Source organism: Trachurus trachurus (assembly GCF_905171665.1).
Source record: "Trachurus trachurus genome assembly, chromosome: 16".
Taxonomy (NCBI): Eukaryota; Metazoa; Chordata; class Actinopteri; order Carangiformes; family Carangidae; genus Trachurus; species Trachurus trachurus.
This window is the reverse complement of record NC_139902.1, coordinates 26397215-26417265: the sequence shown is the minus strand read 5'-3', so window position 1 is coordinate 26417265 and position 20051 is coordinate 26397215. Positions and strand designations below refer to the sequence as shown.

The 20051-nt window shown below is 42.5% G+C and overlaps 1 protein-coding gene across 3 annotated transcripts in view; it reads right to left on the bottom strand.

Moving 5' to 3' along the window:
- The window catches only part of vps13b (vacuolar protein sorting 13 homolog B), a 339339-nt gene that overhangs the window by 30127 nt on the left and 289161 nt on the right, over nt 1–20051 (bottom strand). For all 3 annotated transcript variants that reach the window (XM_083990417.1, XM_083990416.1, XM_083990418.1), the window contains 4 exons: nt 7992–8147; nt 4661–4927; nt 1827–1910; nt 887–1062 (listed from right to left, as the gene is read on the bottom strand). In XM_083990417.1, coding sequence (XP_083846543.1) covers nt 887–1062; nt 1827–1910; nt 4661–4927; nt 7992–8147 — 683 coding nt within the window. The remainder of the gene's footprint in view (nt 1–886; nt 1063–1826; nt 1911–4660; nt 4928–7991; nt 8148–20051) is intronic.

Here is a 20051-nt window from a genome sequence, read left to right as displayed (position 1 = left end):
AGCTGTCTCTAACAAGAGGATGTGGACAATATGAGAAAGTGAGAACACACGCTGACAAACTGGGACGGAGCGACAGTAGTGATGTATGTGACAGACTCTGCCCATGATGAAGTGGCGACTGTCACACTTGTGTTGGCACATCGCTAACCAAGACAACGACACAGACCACACATACACACACACACACACACACACACATATACGATGATGACACATCTCCACATATACTAGTCATCCTTCCCACGCAATCCATGTGTGCATGCATTGCATACACACTTACATTCCTCTCCACATGCACACACACACACACACACACACACACACATGCACAAGGCCAAAAACCTGCTCTCTGTTAGGGCCTGTATCTAAATGAGGTGTAATTACAGTCCAGCCTGACATGTTGGAATTGGAGCTGCGTCTCAGCTGCTGCCAAGCTGGCTTCCTGTTCTCCCTTTGCAATGTGCCTGGATCCCCCTGGATCATGTCTTGATGCTGGCTCACAGAAACCAGAAATGTGGTGTGAGAGGATCTTAAGTAAGTGTCTCTCCATCTTCTTCTAAATGGAGACATAAAACACCCGTTTACAGCGGACCATAGAGTCATACACACTGTCCTGTGCTGTGCAGCGGTATGAGCTGGTTGATGATGACATAATTTAAACGCTGGGATCGAAAAGATGTGAATTGTCCAGTAAATCTGTCCCGCTGATGGACACAAACATTACCAAACCAGGATGGAAACTTGTGTTAATGTATCACAGGAAGTGTAGAAAGGTTAAATCACTGTGGCTGATTTAGGATATTTTTTTCCCCCTTTGTGACTAAATCGAACTAATTCACTTGTTTTTCTTTCTTTCTATTCTTTTTTTTGTGTTTTGTTTTTTTACCTGGCTTGGAAGGTGAGGTGGTGAGTGATATCGGCCTCGGTGTTGAACAGAGGCTCCTGGTGGCCCTGTCCGTGTATCAGCTGGCTCTCTTTCAGGCCCAGACTCCTCTTCTCTATGTGGATGATGACTGGATCTGGCAAATGGCTCCTCATGACAAACAGCGGACTGAAAACCACCTGGAACAAACCAAGCGTGAAGAGTCAAACTGCTGTCGTGAATCCTTATACAGAATATTTCTTTGTCTTCTTTTTTGGACTGATGAGGGGTTCATTATAAAATACACAAGGGATGAAAATATATCGTTATAACAACATGACAGCTCAGCAAAATAGGTCCAGGTCACTGTCTTTTTGAGCTAACTGCCCTCTGGCAGCAGATACAGGACAATCAAAGCCAGTACAAATCAATTAAAAAACGGCTTTTACACTTAATGCTGAGTGAGACTGTGGATTGTTGGTGCTATTCGGGGATGTGAGAATATGAGAATGTGCAATAGGTAAAATAGGTGTGTGTGTTTTGTGTCTTGTAATGTTTTTATGACTAGAAGATGCCCTTAAATTTCCTATCTATCTATCTACAGTATCTATCTATCTATCTATCTATCTATCTATCTATCTATCTATCTATCTATCTATCTATCTATCTATCTATCTATCTATCTATCTATCTATCTATCTATCTATCTATCTATCTATCTATCTATCTATCTATCTGTGTGTATGAATAAGTAATGCTTTGGTGTTGAGCAGTGACTAATAATTCATGGATTTCAATAATTTCAACGGTTGGAGAAACCTATGTATCCTCTATGATGATTTCATAATAACAGTCGTCATGAGTTTAATCGTGCAGGTGTCAGCAGGTGTACATTGCAAGACAAAACTCCTAAATTTACCAACAATGAGGGAATAAACATGAAAAACGTGCTCAGGATACTCACCACTCTCTGCTGCATGTGAGAGTCCGGTTCAATGGTGATGAGCGTGCACCACACGTAGAGTAAAGAGCCACTGGAACAAGGCACCTGGAGGGAGACGAGCTGAAATGTATTAATCTTACACTTTTTTATTTTAGAAAATACTTTTTCCAGTGTTTTAAGGGTTAACAGGAAAAACGACACTCAGGGGGAACTCGTTAGTGTTTGTTTGTGCCCAGATGTAAAATATGGATATCTGGTGACTTAAATGGCCTTGTTGCTTCTCACTTGCATTTTTCTACTGTTGCCATCAGTGACACATTATCATGTTTTGTCCTATAAAACTTTGTTTCTTGGCTTCTACCAGTAGTTAAAAGTTAAGTCTCCCTTAAAGCCTATAACACAGCATAATGACTGAGGCAACTGACAACTGTTAGTGCTAGATAATGGGCCATTACAGGCAGTTAAATCCGAGCAAGATTTAAAGTACTGAGAATTTGCCCACCGAAGGCTGAACGCTCTTATTGTGGCACTGGTGTTTGTGTCATTTAGTCCTCTTTCCTCATTAAAGCCTCTGGATGCCAAGGCACATCACAAGTGGTCTAGTTTACGACGGACCGGGGACTTCATTTACTGGTGGGGACGACAGAGCGGAGGAAAGAGACGGAGCGAACATCCAGTTTTAATATACAGTTCGTTGCAAAACAGGCTTGTCGGGATGAGGGAGTGAAACTTTGGCAAACAGACTCTAACACTGATCCACCAAAAACACCCACAGCTGGGATAAGGTCATGCTGACCTCCTGTGCTTTTTCAAAAGAGAAAAAAAAAACGAGCGAGAGCAAAAATAAATGGTGAAAATAAGAGATAGGGAGGAGGAAGGTGAGATATGAGGGAGAGGAGTTACTTCAGATGGATGACATTTTCAGAGAACCAGGAGCCAGATGGATAGGCAACAGACATCTACGGAGGAGAGAGGGGTTTTTGAGGGTGGAACAGGTGGATAAGCTGGATGCCAGGGGATGAAATAAACGCGGAGGATGAGTTAACAACTACAAGATAAATGAGCGGGCCGGTGAGTGGGCGAGAGAGCAAAAAGAAAAGGGAGGAAACAAGAGAGTGAAATAGGAAGCAGACAGAGATAGAGAGATCTGAGGATCCAGCTACTAGTGCAGGCAGCTCTCTCATTTAGAGCCAACCCTCCATATGTGTAATGAATGGCTGATCTGAGGAGAGGAGATAACAGCAGAGGTTGGACCAGAGTCAGAGATGTTCAGACGCACACAGAAGCAGCAAGCAGCAGGAGCAGCAGGAGCAGCAGCGGCACTATGGCTAGCTGTTAACAGCATGGGGCTTTTAAAAGAAGAAAACAAAGAGAAAGAGAGACACAGAACAAGAAAAATAAAGAACAAGAGCAAAAACAGTGGGAACGGAGAGAGAGGAAGCGATCGTTTGGCGCTAATCCAGCAGTGTGAAAATGCCTTCAAAGCCTCTTTTCCCCCTTTGCCCACATATCAGCTTGTGTTTGGTTATGGTTAGTGTTGTTATGAGTGAGCATAAACTGTATTTTCTCCCTCTCAACATGGCCGGGTGATGGGTTGGTGGTGGAGGAGCCTTTGTAAGCCTATCTGAGGGGAAGATCTCAATCTGTTGGAGCAGCGAGGAGCATGCATGCGAGCTCTGCCACTGTGGCCACCCAGGAGAAGAGGATCCGGTCACAGTTGGTGGTCTAGTAGTCACCAGTTCCAAACATGTGTGTGGATGGAAAAAGGTGCTTGGAAGTGGTGTGTGTGTGTGTGTGTGTGTGTGTGTGTGTGTGTGCAACAATGTGTACATCGACTCGTCTATCTGTGTTCGTTCTGTCTGGGGAGCAGCACATTCAGCTTCCATGTGGACAATCAAGCCCATAATTGTGGAGAAAAAACACAACACGCACGCATGCACTTTTCCTGTTTGCCAATATCCGTGATGAGAAAAATGCATGGTTTTGGAAATCTGCAGATCTTTTCACATGTGAAAATGTAGAATTGCAGGTGCTTGTGTGTTACAGATTACAGTTGTACACCACAGGAGGAACAATGAGGCCCATCGAGAGCTACAGTAATATAACTAAAAAGGAAATCCCACTCTTTCCTTAAAATCATTTTCCAGGACATTTTCAGCTCCCACAGTCCGACAGACATGTTACTACGCCATACACTAACACATCGCCTGTCCCATTCATGCTTTGGAGAAGTGTTCTTGTACCTTATTTTGTACATTTAACCAGTTCGTTTCTATGTTTATTCCTCTCTCAGCCCTAGAAGTTTGATTTAAAGATGTGCAGTCAATGGCTCTAACTTGTGTGCAGTCCGGCTCTGGAACTCTTTACCACCTGACATCCGTAATACCGACTCTCTCCCTGTTTTCAAAACAAGACTCAAAACCCACCTGTTTACAATCGCTTACCCACTCCACCACCCCTAACTCCAACATTCCCATGGTTTTGCACAGTTTTATTCATTGTTGTACATTTAATATTTGCTCATTTTTATTTTACTGATGTTTTCAATGTTGTTTATTGTGTGTTTCTTGTGTTTGGATGTTGTTTATTGATGATTTTATTTGATGCACTCCTCAGTAAAGTGTCCTTGAGTGACTTGAAAGGCACTTTTTCAACACAAACATGGTGTTTTTGTTTTTAAACCACGCCTACAACAGCTCTCTGCTGCTTCTCACAAGGCACTTTTTTGGAAAACAAAAAAATAATTTTCCAGGACATTTGACCTTTTTTCATGACTGGAAAATTGGTCAACCATTTTCCAGGTGTTCCAGGACAACGTGGGAACCCTGGAAATCAGTGTCAACATGTTAACAAACCTGTACGACGGAGCTGCTGCTCTCTTTGCTCCTCCTCTCCAGCTGAACGTCCTGGGACCAGTCTTCGTCCCCTCGGGCCCTCACGCACAGCTCCGTCATCTCGGTGTCCTCCAGCACGTAGGACGGCAGCTTGGCGCCGGCCTCCAGGCAGTCGCAGTGCTCCCTGACCACCGTCTGGCTGTCGGGCCCCACGTAGTGCTGCACCACTCGCAGCTCGATGTCCTGGGTCAGATAGCTGCACATCACCTGCCGCCCACAGATTATCACCTGGAGGTGGAGACACAAGAGAGAAGAAGAAGAAGAAGGTGAAGAAGAAATAAAATATTTTGTGCAAGCAATTTAAGAGGAACTATGCAGGATTTGTAGCTTAACTATGCTACATTTTTACCTGAATAAGGTGAGACACTACAGGAGAAAACACAGTTTTTCCATGCACTGCTCAATTTTCAGATTTTGGGCTATTTTTCTTCCTTAACATGTCTTCTTTCAGAAAAGTCGAAATAAATGGTAGAAAATCCACATTAAGGTGGTTATTTTACTTCATTTTGTCTCTTTTCGCCTGTGGTCTGACCCATGTCATGTTAAGGCCTGGACTACACGTATATGGATATTTTTTTAAGCGGATATTTTCGTCTTCGTTTAAAAAAAAGTGTCATTATGAAGCTCCCTCTATCCTGAACAATGTTGTACAGTAGGTTCCAAAAATCATAATTTCCTCCGTATCTGCAACTAATTGGTTCTGGAAATGTATGCAAATTAGTGCATATTTCATTGGATATTGCCTCGTCATTTACATATTTAAACATAAAATTTGACAAAACTTGTAATACAAAAAATATTCGTCTTAATGTAAGTGATAAACTTGGGAAGTGTCATGGTGATATCTGTTAGTTAATTTCTTTTTACCCTATTCACCTGTAGTGCCCCCCTTTAATTAAACAGCTTTGGAGACATTGTGATGGTTTAATAAATGGTTTAACTTGTTACAGGGAGAATGGAGGCTCTCTGCCTTCCACACACAAACGCGCCCCGTAACCCGTAATCTCTCGTTTATGGCAGATTAAACTACACAAATCTACACGTCTTGTAACATAGTATATGATATGTAATGTTATCTACCGCTCTATTGATTGATTTCTGGCCGGCTTTGTTGTAAACAAATGCACATGGCCAGGACGAGGGTTAGCAAAACAGAGGAACAGCAACCAGACTTTCATAGTTCCTCTTTAATACTGTGGATGTTTTTCCCCCTGTGACCTTACGATGTCCTCAGAGTCAGAAGCTCTGTTCAGCATTGAGCAAAGCACAACAGAGTGACTCTTTAAACTTCAAAGAGAAACTTTAACCACAAGCAGAAGAAGAGTTTGTGCTTTGCTCGTCTCTTATTTTTTGGTTAAAGGTTCATTTGTGTGTGTGTGCTTGCTATCTAAGTATAGGTGCAGTTAGAAACAGAGGGTTGTACGGTGCATTACATCTGAATCAGCACTCAACGTCAACTCCTTGTTTCTACAAATGAGTCTCAGGGTACGATGCCTCTGTTTCTATCAAAGGGTTGCTGTGTAGCCTCGCTTCCAGACAGTTTTCTAAGGTCACACACACACACATACAACTTTCCCTTTCATCTTATCTCATGTGCCACAGATATCCGAGTGCTCCAAACCAGACTCACCAAACAGCCTACAGTGGGTGATGTAACACAGAGGACGACCTGCAGTGAGACCCGGACAAGTCTCCTCACAGTGAGGAGAACAATCAATCACACTTGCACTTTTGCTGCTTTCTTCTGTTTCCTTACAATGTGAAGATAAGCTGCTTTTCTCAGTTTCGGGTGAAAGCGTCCTCATACATGATCATCTAATACTCGTCAGGAGCGAGCGGCCCTAATGCCTCAGCCTGCTCATGTGTCCTCTGTGTGAGTGAGAGATGGTGTGAGTGTAATTAGAGAACAAATGTGTCTGCAGATTTGTGGTATTTATATGTTGAGGATTTACACGAGGGCTATTTTTTAACAGCAGACAAAACGAGGTGTTAATTTGAAAGATATGAGTTCGTCACATGAAAAGATGATGGGGTATGTAAGTACGTTCATGCAGAGCGAGCAGGCGAGCAGGCGAGTGAGCCAACAAACCAATCCTGCGCAGCTATCCCACTGTGAAGCTTTGTGTCTTGTGAATTGGATGTGACCGGCGCTCCTGCACTATCACTGGTTCCAATGGGAACAAGATGTCAGCGGAGTCAGGGACAGACGGAGGAAGGAATGTGAGTAGGCCGAGTGTGTTTTGTCTGGAGGACGAGAGGGTGACATGTACGGCACTTGACACTGTTTACATAACAAAGTGTCCAGGCTTTAATCTGATGGCATCTCTGCATTAAAAAAAAAAAAAAAAAAAAAAAGGAAATACATCAACTCTACCTTCTATTATGGAAAAATCCAAACATGATTCACTACAAGTGTTGTTGCAGAAAAAGGCAAAAAAGAAAAAAGAAAAAAGAAGTGTCTGGTTGTGTGATTTGCCGTGCTCTTCTTTATGAAATAGAGCTGCTTGTGTTCTTGGATGGCTTCAGGATGATGAGCTTATGTTTTAGTGCTATAAAGCAGATTACAAAAACTGACACAAACAATAGAGCAACTAATAAATCAAAACATGGAAATGGAAGAAAAATGGATATTAAAAAGTGCTCATCTGAAAAACGAACACTGGGAAGAAGGCCAGGCTTCCATAGCAGCAGCAGCAGCAGTCAACAGGAATAATGTGTTCCTGCCTTTTTTTCTCTGTGGTGATGAACCACTCTTAAGATGTTTTACAGGTTAGCGGTGAGCTAATCTGCAGGATCCCTCCGAGGTATCCTTGAGTATGATTAAAATGTTGGTCCTTGTTTACTGCCTGTGATGTATTTGCTCCACAAATCTTCACTTTTCAAAAGATTTTTCTCGAGATGAAATGTGGGTTGGATAATATTGTCCATTATATTATATTATATTCCAATTAACTTTGATGAGAAATGAAAGATTCATAACCTCGCCTTTTTATCCTGAGCAAAACATGTCTGCTGATGAAGACGGATGAAATTGGGGTGAATAGACTTTGTGTTATTTTTTATTTTTTATCAAAACAAACATGTTCTTTGAAGAACCGATGTCATATATCTCATATTGAGGTCACATCCAGACTGAAAGCATTTACCTAATGTACTGTAGCAGCTGCATTTTGAAACAAGTATTTGTGTACTGATGCAGGATGAAAACATGATTTGTTGTCCCTGCATTTTTTCTTTTGTTTTGTCTTTTTCTCAAATCACAATAAAAAACAAAACCTGGCCTGAAACAAACCTGTTTCTGGACGCCGCTGAGCTGCACCACCTTGATGATGAGCGAAGCCGTGCGTCCTTTGTACTGAATCGTCCTCAGCAGAGTCCCCACGTTGTCCACGCTGAAGGCCTCCGACCAGCGCCAGTTCCCCCATCCCTCGATGCAGATGTGCAGCAGCTGCAGGACGGGGACAGACAAGAGCAAAGGACACAGAGAAAAACAAAAGACAAAAGGACACCTCAGAGGTTAGTCTTCTCGGCCTCTTTATTTATCCCCAGGCAGAAAAAAGGCAAGTATACAACAAGATTCTTTGTTTAGAGGAGTTTGGACGAGGGGAGAAGAACAACAAAGTTCCTGTTTACTGGTGCTGCGCGGGCCTGCTGCTGTTGGAAGTAGACATAGGAGGTTGCACACAATAAACTGACTGGTGGAAAACAGCTGATGTGGAAGCTCATTATGGCTACATGTGTGTGTGTATACTTATGCGGTTGGATGTGGAAGGCTCTGTTCTCCACACGTCTAAATAAGAGGCAGATAGTTTGGCTCTCAACCTTTTCAGCTTTATATCCATCACTTCAAATGTGGAGCACATCCATGTGTGTGGCTGCGTCTAAACACACACAGATACGAAGGGGGTGTGGGGGGGCAGCAATAAACACACTCCGTCCTGCCTTTTTGACATTCAAACAACTTTACAGCGGTGACAATTTTCCGACCATTTTCCACATTATTCCTTGTATGGTGGACCGCGACATGGCAGCAGGGCTGAAAATATGAATTTAGGCCTCAAGATAACTGCATCTACTGTATATCTGCAGAAGAGTTTCTAGACTGGTGTTTTCCATACAAATATATAACGTAATACACAGATAGAGATGTCACGATTATAGATTTTCTTGGTACGATTATTGTCGGAGAAATAATCACAATGATTATGCATTCATTAATTTCACAACACTATGAATGTGTAAAAGCAAATATTGTTAACGTATAAAGACATTACTATATAAAATAATTTAGTATCTATTATAGGACCAATTATTAATCCCTCAGTCATTAATTGTTGTTGTCATTAAAAGTTTATTTTAATCGTTTTTTTTCTTCTTACAAATGACACACTAACATCAACATTTCTACCAATTCAATGTTACATTAGGTGAATTCACATTAAAGTGATTCAACCCAGTATCTGTGCATCTACCTTTATTTTGGCGCTTATCTGCCTATATGGTTCCGACATAATCTTTTTTGCAAAGTGATAGTATTTGTAGGTGTCATGATGATTAATTAATTGTGGTGGTTATACCGTGGTTAATTGTGAAAACAAGTAATTGTGACATCCATATACACAGACTTAAAGGGATAGTTCAACATTTTGGCAAATTGGCCCATTGTAGGTTCGGAGCAGAGCCACAAGCTGCTCAGAGCTAAGTTGTGTAAAACTGCCCCTGACAGGAACGTGCATCAGTGGTTTTGCATGAATTTACCTCTAAAACAACTCTGTCTCGTAACGTTCTGGTATTATCTCATAGCGTGGTGAATGTGCAGGTCACAACTTGTCCACCAGAGCGTTTTGGAGTTGTTGGATTGTGTATTTGATGAGTTTGATGAGGGAAACCTAGAAATCCCATTAACCTCTGTAGCGTAGCTCTGAGCAGCTCACGGCGCTTGCACCAACAATTAAAGGTGACGAACCTACTGTTATGACTATAGTGATTATGGCAACGGGCCAATTTGCCCAAATATTGAACTATCCCTTTAACTTTATATAAAGAGTCATGGCGTGCGTTTCCCCGAAGATATCCCTCCACCACCTGAACCCAAAAGGCGGATGCACGCGGCACCTCGGCGCTGCTGCAGTGAGGTCATTCAGAGATCTGTCCACTTCTAAGCACAGGATGCCGCGCGCTACATGACGAGGAAGCTAATTTGTCAAACAATGTGAGTGTTGTCATGACATGATGGTCACAATACGGGAACAGAATCATAAATATGCAGTGGGATCCAAAAGCCCCTCTTCTCCTCCCCTCCCCTCTCTGAAGGCAGCGTGCGTGACCTTCCACCTGGCTGAACTCTCTCTCTCTCTCTTTCTCCGTCAGCCATCGCTGCCAACACAACTTCAAACTCACAACAGTAAGAAAGAGGGGGGGGGGGGATAAAGACAAAGAAGCAATGCAAGCGAGAAAGAGAGAGAGAGAGTCTACAAAGACGGGAGGGTCAGGGGAGGGACAGGGGAGTGACCAGACCGAAACCCAGAAGAAAAGTTTTTGAAGATTTACACTTTGACTTGTCGCTTCAATAATGCACCAAACATCTCGCAAATCTGCTTAAAGAAAAACAAATTACTCCCGAGGTCAAAGAGCACGGGGGGGCCTCGGTCAAGACCCTCTGTGTTTCTCTCCACTCCGGTCTTTCCTCACTGTTTGAAGACAGATTTCTTTACAATAACACTCGTAATCAAAGCCCGAGTCCATTTCTTTTTTTTTTTTTTCTCCCAAAGATCATCCCTCCTCCCTGTAGGCCAGAGTGGAAATTACATAATTTCTCAGATCTCCTGCTTGGTGGACTTAACTCACAGGGAAAGTGGCAGAGTGGTGTAAACAGTCAGGTTGCAAGAGTTAAGGTTAAGCCTAAGGGTGGAGAACCACTTCATGATACCATAAACCAGCACTAACGTCATAATAAAGATGAGGTCAGATCATGGTGGCTTGAGGAAAACATTCAGAATAACTGGAACATGCGATGTTGCGCCATTCCTTCTCTCCTTCAAACGTCTTGGTAACTTTTTAATTTGTTATCATCGTCAAATTTCCGCTTTAGCCTTTTGAGATTTTGAGTGAGACTTGATTGATGTAAATTATCTTAAAAAAGAGTCTTGCGTCACTAGTGAAACCGCTGACGATCTCTCTCTCTCTTTGTGCTGAGCCTGAGCCCCATCTGTGAGGACCAATCTGTTATTTCAACACTTCTCTCTCCTTTAACCCCTCTATCCTTCCCCTCTTTCTCCATCCACTTAATCATGCCTGTGGCTAAACTTGACCTTTAAGTGAGAAGTCATAATAATGCCTCTCCTCAAACTTCAAACAGCGACTGAAGCTCTTGTTTTAATTCATCGCTGTTCTGACTCAAGCAGAGGAAGAGGAAGAAGAAGAAGAAGAGAAGAGAGAGAGAGGGAGAAAAAAAACAGCAGTGACACAGATGAACTGGACACGTAGGACAACAAGAATGAAAAATAAGAAGCTGCTTCGCCCTTTGTGATTTATCCGACTGTGACACTGAGAAAACCCAGTCGGCCACATGTGGTAGTTTTACGCACATGGATTAAGCCTGAAATGTCGAGTGACGCCAGAGGAAATGTCTTTGTAGTAAATTAAGGTCTAATCCGAGGCAAAAACTCAATAAATCAGACTTTACTTCAGTATCCACAGGTTATGATCAGGTCAAATATAGTGATATTGTGAATAATGTAGCTGAGGTGGGAAAAAAACCATAAAGAAAATACTCTGCTGCTCGTTTCTAACCATAATCACATTATCAAATATCCCAACACGCCCTTTCATAGGAGTCAAGTCCAAAGCTGTTTCTACTGTATAATAGCATGACAAGGTCTGATGGGGTGACCAACATACAGACCATAGTAAGCATGAAAGTGTTAATTGTCTTTAAAAAAAAAAGCCAACACCAACTACTCAGCCTTTATTTTTGATAAACACGGGGAATTTAATAATCTATAATATCTAGTATGTCAACTCTTGTGAAAATGTGGTTGTCTTGCTCTAATAATATCTTGACAAAAACAACTCTTTTCCTTTTTTTTTTTTTTTTTTAGAAAGGCCCAACCTCCACTCCAACTTGTAACCTCAGCTGCTTATTAAGTCGTTATCTAATTTCCAAATAAATCATCTCAAAAAATAAAAAATAAACTCCTACGTTCACCCTCAGCAAACTGGCAGAGTGGAAGGTGTGTTGTCCAAAACCAACTAAGAAACCATCCGTCATATTATGGTTATTTCCCAAGCTGGGTATTGAGTGTGAAAGAAATGTGAAATTGAAAACTTGTTTCCCTTCCATCTCCTGGGAGAGATTGTGATTACGGCTGGCTGATAGCGGACGCTCAGCTTCCAGAACAATTACTGGGCTCCAAAGTTGTGGTACCGCAGCGATCCGCCTGAGCTTAGGGACTGTTCAACTGAATAATTGGATGTAATTATACAAAGCATTTTAATTTCTACTCTGTGACTGCGCGGCACATTGTCTGTTATCTGTTTATTTGATAGCAAAAGCACAGAGATTTGGCCACGACGACACAACGAGCCCTGACATTAACAAAACAGCCCAGATTCTTTGGATGTGGCTTCACTAAGCAGTATTGATTTATCAATAAAACACTATCGTCAAACATATTTTCAACACATAATAATAATAAAAATAAAATAAAAATTGAAATCACTCATCTCAGTTCTTTAAAAATGGCTTTTGGTTTGACCTCCCCCCCCTTCTCCTCCCCCCTGCCTTGGATCATCAAGATTTCCAGTCATAGGTTTGTCCAAATACACTAAAATAATGAATCATGTGATTGATCAGAAATCCTGCCCGAGCTGAATCAACAATGCTCTCTGTGCTTCAGACTGCAGAGCTAACAGGTATCACACATGGTGACGTTTTGACACACTCCCCCCCCCCCCCCCCCTCCCCTGCTGATATTATGACTAAGTCAGACATAACAAAAAGACACCTGTCTATTAAACCAGATATCAGAGGGTCAGTATGACGACATGTTCGAGGCCTTATCACAAGATCAGAGTCCACGACGTGAACTTTCTGAAACCCCATCACCCCCAGAATTCCCGGTTTCCGTGGAAACGCGAATGCAGAACCCAAACAAAGGGCCCTGACACATTCAGAAATGCTGTTAAACTTCTGAGAAATACCATCTCCACCCGGCTGAATTTTGTAAAGTTACACTCAAGTGAGTCAATCAACCAACCAACCAAATTCCTTTCACCGGAGCGATGTCATGTCTGCTTTCAAAAACCGGCCCCGACCGGCCCGGGTGGTGCTTAATCCTGAAACCCCCGGGAGAAAACAATTAGCAACAAAGTTTCCTGTAAAAGACGGTAGAATATCGGTCAGTCATAACCAAAGCAGTGAAGCAACATCCTGGTAAATACGTAAGTCACTGCCTCACTCAAAGGGCAGCCACTCAGGATTTACTTTGATAGTGCTGGTGTCCGGGCGAATGTAAGCACAAGTAGATGGATGAACAGAAAACCTCTTACACACACACACACACACACACACACACAAAAACCTAACCAGACCCTAAACCGAAAAACACGTCTTAATGTGTCTCATGTTTGTCACCATCAGGGCGACGAGTCCCTATGATGTGACGTTGTAAACAGATTTTAGGTCCCCACAACATGACTAATACCTGGACCACACACACATACACATACATTTATACCCACACACACACAAACACATGCAAACCCCCCCCCCCCCCCACCCACCCATGCAGACAGAACGAGTCACTCCTGCCACTGTAACCGCTATCCGTCTTGTGTCCTCTAACAGGAATGTGCTTGGGCACACATAACACAAATTAAGTGTCTGTCTGCAGAGGAGATGTAATCAGCATTCCTGGATGCTGCACAGACGGGCTGACAAAGCCACAGTGGTCTTTGGCCGTCTCCCCGTTACTACCATTCCTTCATTCCATCTCACTCAGACTATAATGGGGGAGGATTTCGAGACATGGGACGTGGAGGAGAGGTATAAACAACACCAGTAGCTTTGCACACTAGTAGTTTCCATAACAGGCCCAACAAAAAAAACCGAGGCTGCGGCAAGTCTTAGTGGGTTGATTACCTCCAAATTGCGCCCAAAGCAAGCTTTACATCTAAATCAGACTTTCTGAGGCTTAAACCATTTAGAATTTGAAAAAGATGTGAACTTAATTTCACATATTAAACGTTCAAAAAACGCTCTGTCGAGTCTCTGTAGTGCTCATCTCGTTTAATGTTTTCTGGGCATAGATGAGAACAGAGGGATGGGGAACAGAGGCCTTGTCTTGTCTGGTTGAAATGTCTTTGGGACCAGGGAGCTAGCAAAGCCACCTAACAAATGAGAAACAGGTTTTTGCACGCAGACACAAAGCAAAAATAAAAAATGAATTTGGACTTTTTCCTGCAGAGAAGGATGGATATGAGAGAGAGAGAGGAGAAAACAGAAGAGAGAGAAGAAGTAGGCAAAGTTGAAGTTGCAGTGAAAAAAGAGTGAATGTAAATGAGTTAAAGATAGAACAGAGAGACACAACAGCATCCTTTGCCAGGGCAGCGAGGGCTAACCCATGTAACATGAGGGAATTATGGTGGTTTCAACAGCTGTCTGCAATGCCTCTCTCCTCCTTGGCTCCCTCCCTCTGACAAAAGAAGCAAAGGCAGTGCAACATCAAAGTCCATATTTGCAAGTCTAAGAAGCGGTTTGAGAGCTGGAAAAAGGTACAGAGAGAAGGCATTGTATGAGTCCCGTGGTTGACAGAGGAGACGTTAAGAGGTTTATGCTTGACTAACATTGTTCCATGGTTCTCCCTCTGGTTTCTACCAAGGAATCCTAGACATCTTAGGGCCTCAAAGGATCCAGAAGATGCAGACGCGGCAAGTGTTTGCACCAAATGAAGAAAAAGCTGACAAAAGGAATACTGTCTGAGAGGGGAGAGAGGTTTGAAAACCACACGTCGGAGGAGACGGGAGGGAGTCGGCCATCGAGGACCCTTGAAAGGACAGAGACCTTATCTCAGTTTAGGAACACGACATGAAAAAGCTTGACCCGGAGGAAACTCAAAGCAGCATTCATGTTACATACTGTAAAGTAATAACCACTCATCTCTTTTAACCTGCTCCTTCCTGTTCAGGGTCTCAGTGCCACATGACAGTGTTGCTTATGCATGCAAACATGAATAAACAAACACACCAACAGTTCATACAAGTGGTGCATCCTTCACGTCACAGCCTGACCTCAATCATCTGTAGCATGACATACCAACCAACCAACCAGTGTGACTGTAGAAAACATGAATGCAATTGATGTTTCTCCACTGGTTTGACAATACAGTGCACAATGCAACGTAGCATTCCTACTACTTCACTTCACTACAATCAGACCACAAGCTCTACTGTTAATGAAGAAATGCAGCAGTGGTTAACCATATGAAGCTAGGGGTTCTGGGTAGTTTGATTCATGAAACTGAGGCAGAGGAAATGAGCTGCATGCTCATCAATTAAAAGACAGTTTGTCCTGTTTCCTACTTGGGCCCCAGTAAAGCCAAATCTGTGATTCTGGGTACTGAGGTGTCATGTGACCTGTAGTTCCTACTGTGGCCACTACGCCATCAAAGCCACCAAGCCCCGGTGGTGCTATTCCTATGGGATTGGTCATGTAGCACTAAGGTGCTGTCCGTGGTGCTGAAGCCAGGACAGCACCAATGGGACCACAGCGCTCCCTGACTCTTCACCTCCACCTCTCGGCCCTCTGATTCAGGAGAGAATCAGGCTGAGCTGGTTGGACAGCATAGAGCAGAGCGACAAAGCAGGAGCAGCAGCTGTTACTCTTTGGGGCGGACAACCTCTCGTAGGAGATGCCTCTGACACCACAGAGCAGGTGGAGGCGGAGTCCTCCTCAAAGTTATTTCATGCAAATTTGAAAGTAAGTCCATATATTCTGCACTTATATGCAACATTTTCTGGTTTGTACAGTGGAAATACAAGGCAGAATCAGCATAACAGGTTCTCAAGTTAAGGTTATGAGAAGCTGTAGGGTTTGAGTTGTTAACTGTGCACACCCATGGGGGAAAATAAATTATCTCCAAAAGAAACTGTCCACCAGGACAATGTGGTTTGTGTGGTGACTACATGGTGCTTACTGTGTGGAACAAGTCAAATAATGCTGCCTAGTATTAATATAGTTTTAGTTTGAGAGTTAATATCTGTAGCTCTGTTGAATGCTTCTGCAGAAACTTAAACTCAGCTCATGAGGCTGCTGCCGTTGTCCTGCCGGGAACTTGTTTGTCTGTACATTATTAAATGTCAGTATTGATGCATTTAAAGTCTAAATTAATCTGTAACACAGCATGTTCCCATGGTTGTTGATCTGAACATCACTTATCCTTTTGTCACATGAAAGATAAGTTGTGATCTTTGATTTCTGACAAATAAAGCTGAACTCATGGGAGATTAAACGTGACATTTTAATGATCGTGAACAATGTTAACTTTGTGAAGATCTTAGCTATAATTTTGAGTTTAGTTCTAGCTATACACAAAATGTTTTTGAAAAGAAAAGATACCCACTGTGTCAAAACAAAAGGCACCGGGCACAGCCTCAGTCTATTAATGACATAATAGCACAACAGGGGTTGGTTGACTTATAAAGACTATGGGATCTCAATTTAATAAATCTGTCATAATGCGGCTGAAGTCATTAACACGTATCAACACTTTTGTCATGTGCACGCCAATTAGAAACAGTCCTGCTGGCCATACTGGGTTGCAAACTATAGTTTAAGACCCTTTTGTTGTACTTTCAAGGCCATGGATTTGATTGAGAGGATGAAAACACATTTTTTAAACTGCTAACACATTGGCATGTTTAAAAAGATTTACAAGGAAAAACAAATATGAGATTCTAGCAGCTTAGCTCTCATCAACATGATAATTAAATTAATCTCCTCATTTCATAGGGAGAGCTTCCTCTGGGACAAACTGCACAGGGAGTGCAATTACTCAAACATATATATACACACAGACTCATGACAGACCAATGGCTCATCAGACACACACACACACATACACCAGTGAATCAAAATACAACCTCACGGCATGTCTGTTAGGGTGAGAAAACAAACTTTTCTAAATACTACGTCGAGTTTGAAGGGATGAGCAGGAATTAAGTGTACAGAAATGAAAAGAAAAAAGTGGGCGGTGAAGGTGGAGACTGGCTGTCCTCCTCGTATTTGTCATGAAAGTCTGTCTGTGGTGCGGAGTTGTGGTGGGGAGGCCGGGGGGAATGTAGGACATTGTTTTAAAAGGTTGGATGGGGACCAAATAGGGGGGCTGCAGAAAGATGAGAATGGGTTCCTAGAATATTCAAGACTCACTGATTTCAAATGTTACTGGCAACATAACGCTGTTGAAAGCGCTGTCTTTGTATAAGGCACGATAAACAACGAGGTTCAGAACTTCTGGGGGACACATTGTATTAATCACTAATCGCGCCGGCCCCCAACGAGCGCTGCTGGGAAAAAATGCTTCTTCCCTTCTAAGTGACTTTTCCTGAGAACAAAAAACCAAACAACTAACTCTCAGCCTGGTTTATGTGGTGCTGGGATGAACGGAGGCGTAGGTACGAGAAACCTTAGAGCTGTGGCTTGGAAGAGACGGGAGGTCGTCAACTTCAGGATGAGGGAAAAGTTAAAGTTAAAGGAGAACTGTAAATCGTTTTCCTGATGGTTACTGTTGGGGGGAACAAAAAACGCAACTAAAATTAAATTGATGCAGGCAAACCGGAGATACACCATGGCAAAATAAACGGTCAGAGATGTTATGGACATTACCACTGCACTGCTTGACCGTTTATTTTTGTAAAGAAATCATCACAACAAGGAGAAAGTGTTTGTTTCTGTGGCGGGGAGAGCAGGCGCTCTGCGATCGCTTAGTAATGTCTTTCCAGGATGTTTCAGAGTTCGGCTATCTGAGGTGAGTGGCTACATGCAAAAACACAAAGTTTATACTGTTTATACTGAACACTATATGAGTTCAGTGGTGTGTCATAAGGAGTCATGTACCATAGATATTTGATTGTAAGGTTTGCGTTATCCAGAGCGCCGAGTAGCCATGGTGTAACTCCGGTTGGCCTGCATCAATTTTAGTCATGTTTTTTGCTCCCCCCAACACTGGGTGACCATCAGGACAACGATTTAGGGGTCAAAAATGGCCGGAACTCTCCTTTAAGTTAAAGTATACTGTACTTTATTGTCCCATGAAGGGAAACTCGTCTTGGACGCCAAAGCTGCTACATTTCACATGTCCATCCAATAGGAAATACAATTAAAGTCCATCGTAACACACATTCACACATTCATCACAGTTAAAAACCATCGTAGTGAGCAGGTAGAAGAACCCATGGCGAGGGAATAATAAAGAGCTGTTGCTTTCGTTTCTGTTCAATAACTTAATGGAGATGGGAAAACTGTTAACGATTTGGGAATATCAATCTTCTACAAACTGGCTCCACTAAACCCGACGTAGGGCCAAAATAAAATATGAATTTTGATGTGTTTATCTTTTCTGGATTTGACTTTAAAATCCTGAAAAAGTGGTAGTGAGGTGTGTTTAGTATTCACTCTATGAGGTGTCATCAATCAATGATCTGTTTCCCCTGATCCCCTGCTTCTCACACTCAACCACTGTCTGGAAAATAACAAGGCGATACATTCATACTGCCAAGTCCTTAAGCTTGGATAAAAGAGAGGGAGAGAATCTGTCAAATGAAATATGCTGATCATAAAAATCTGGATGATCCTCTTCTAATGAAAGAAGCCAGACGAGAACATTCACACCAATACTTTAGGATGATTGAGTAAATGTTTTCGACAATAACTTGAATGAATTTTGCGCTGGATAATCAACGCCTGAAGATCTGATGGAGGAAGTTGGACGAGTCGTTTCTTGATTATTTCTGGACTTGTTTATAGTTTAATCTGGCTGTGACTCGTGCTTCCTTCACTGTCGCTTGTTGTGTGAGTGTGACGGATGATGACGGATCCATGCATGACAAAAAAACACTCTTCTATCTATTGATGTCAGTGTGTACTGTATGTAAAGGGGGAGTCTGTAGACGATCTGCAGTAACCAGTCTGCTCCTGTTCTGTGCACAACAAGTGAGTAAGACGATGAGTGTTTACTGAACGATGATCTTAGCCGAGCTGCCAGCCAGTCTAACATTTGGTGTAATTCAGGGCCTCCACTGACGTCTGTCTTATTGTTGCATTAGTCGAAGCTGCACTGACTAACGCGGCCTCCTCCCTCCTCGGCTCGCCGTGGACATTTTACCACGTAACCTGGACCAGGAATGTGAATTGTGCATAGCTGAACAAAGCTGTAACCTCGCCTAACGATGATGATGTTGTTTGTCTGAGGTTATCCCTGCCAGGAAGTCGGTCCGTGATGATTATGACCCCGTCTCTCTCTCTGAGGACTGACCTAGCTTCAGATACATTGACTCACACACAATTTGTGTATCCCGTTGCCGTGGTTACAAAATGTTAAAATAACCAGAACATGATGAATCGTCAAATGTAATTATTCAGCCAACATATTTCCACCATTTTTTTTTTTTTTTTTTTTGACAGGGGCTTTTCCTTAATGATCATAATAATGTGATATTTTGGGTTATTAGATTATTCCAGTAGGGGTCGTTTTTAGAAGAAGATGACTGGACAAGATAAAAGACTGGCACGTTTACAGGATAAATGACTTTACACTGTTACACAACGATGAGTTCTTGCGAATTTTTCATGCACCAGAGGTTCATGTTACTCCAAATGAATGTGAGCTTCAACACAAACCACCGTCAGGATATAAAGGTTACGGCCGATGTTTGAGCTCCGCCTGATGATACAGTGTTCATCAACTCTTTTTAACCTCAGATGATGCCTTTAAACCACATGTCCTTCCTTCTGGATCCAATCCAGCTCAGAGGAGAGGATAAACAACAGGAAAGTGTAGGTTTTCTCCAGAGACCAAACTGGACAGCAGTCCCTTTCATTGGCTTCTCCTTCTACTCCTTCTCTGATCACTCAATGTGTGGGTTAACCTGACCGGAGCTAATATCGCCCGAAGGGTCGGCCTTATAATCCACTGCAGTTAAAGCCACAATCCTGGATGAAGAGCACAACTATAAACCACTTCACTTGAGGGCAGTGTTTCTTAAACAATGGGTCAGGATGAAGAAATATGACCTCATGCTAAAAAAAAAGAAAAGAAAAGAAGAACTGACACATTTTTAAGGAATAAAAACACTT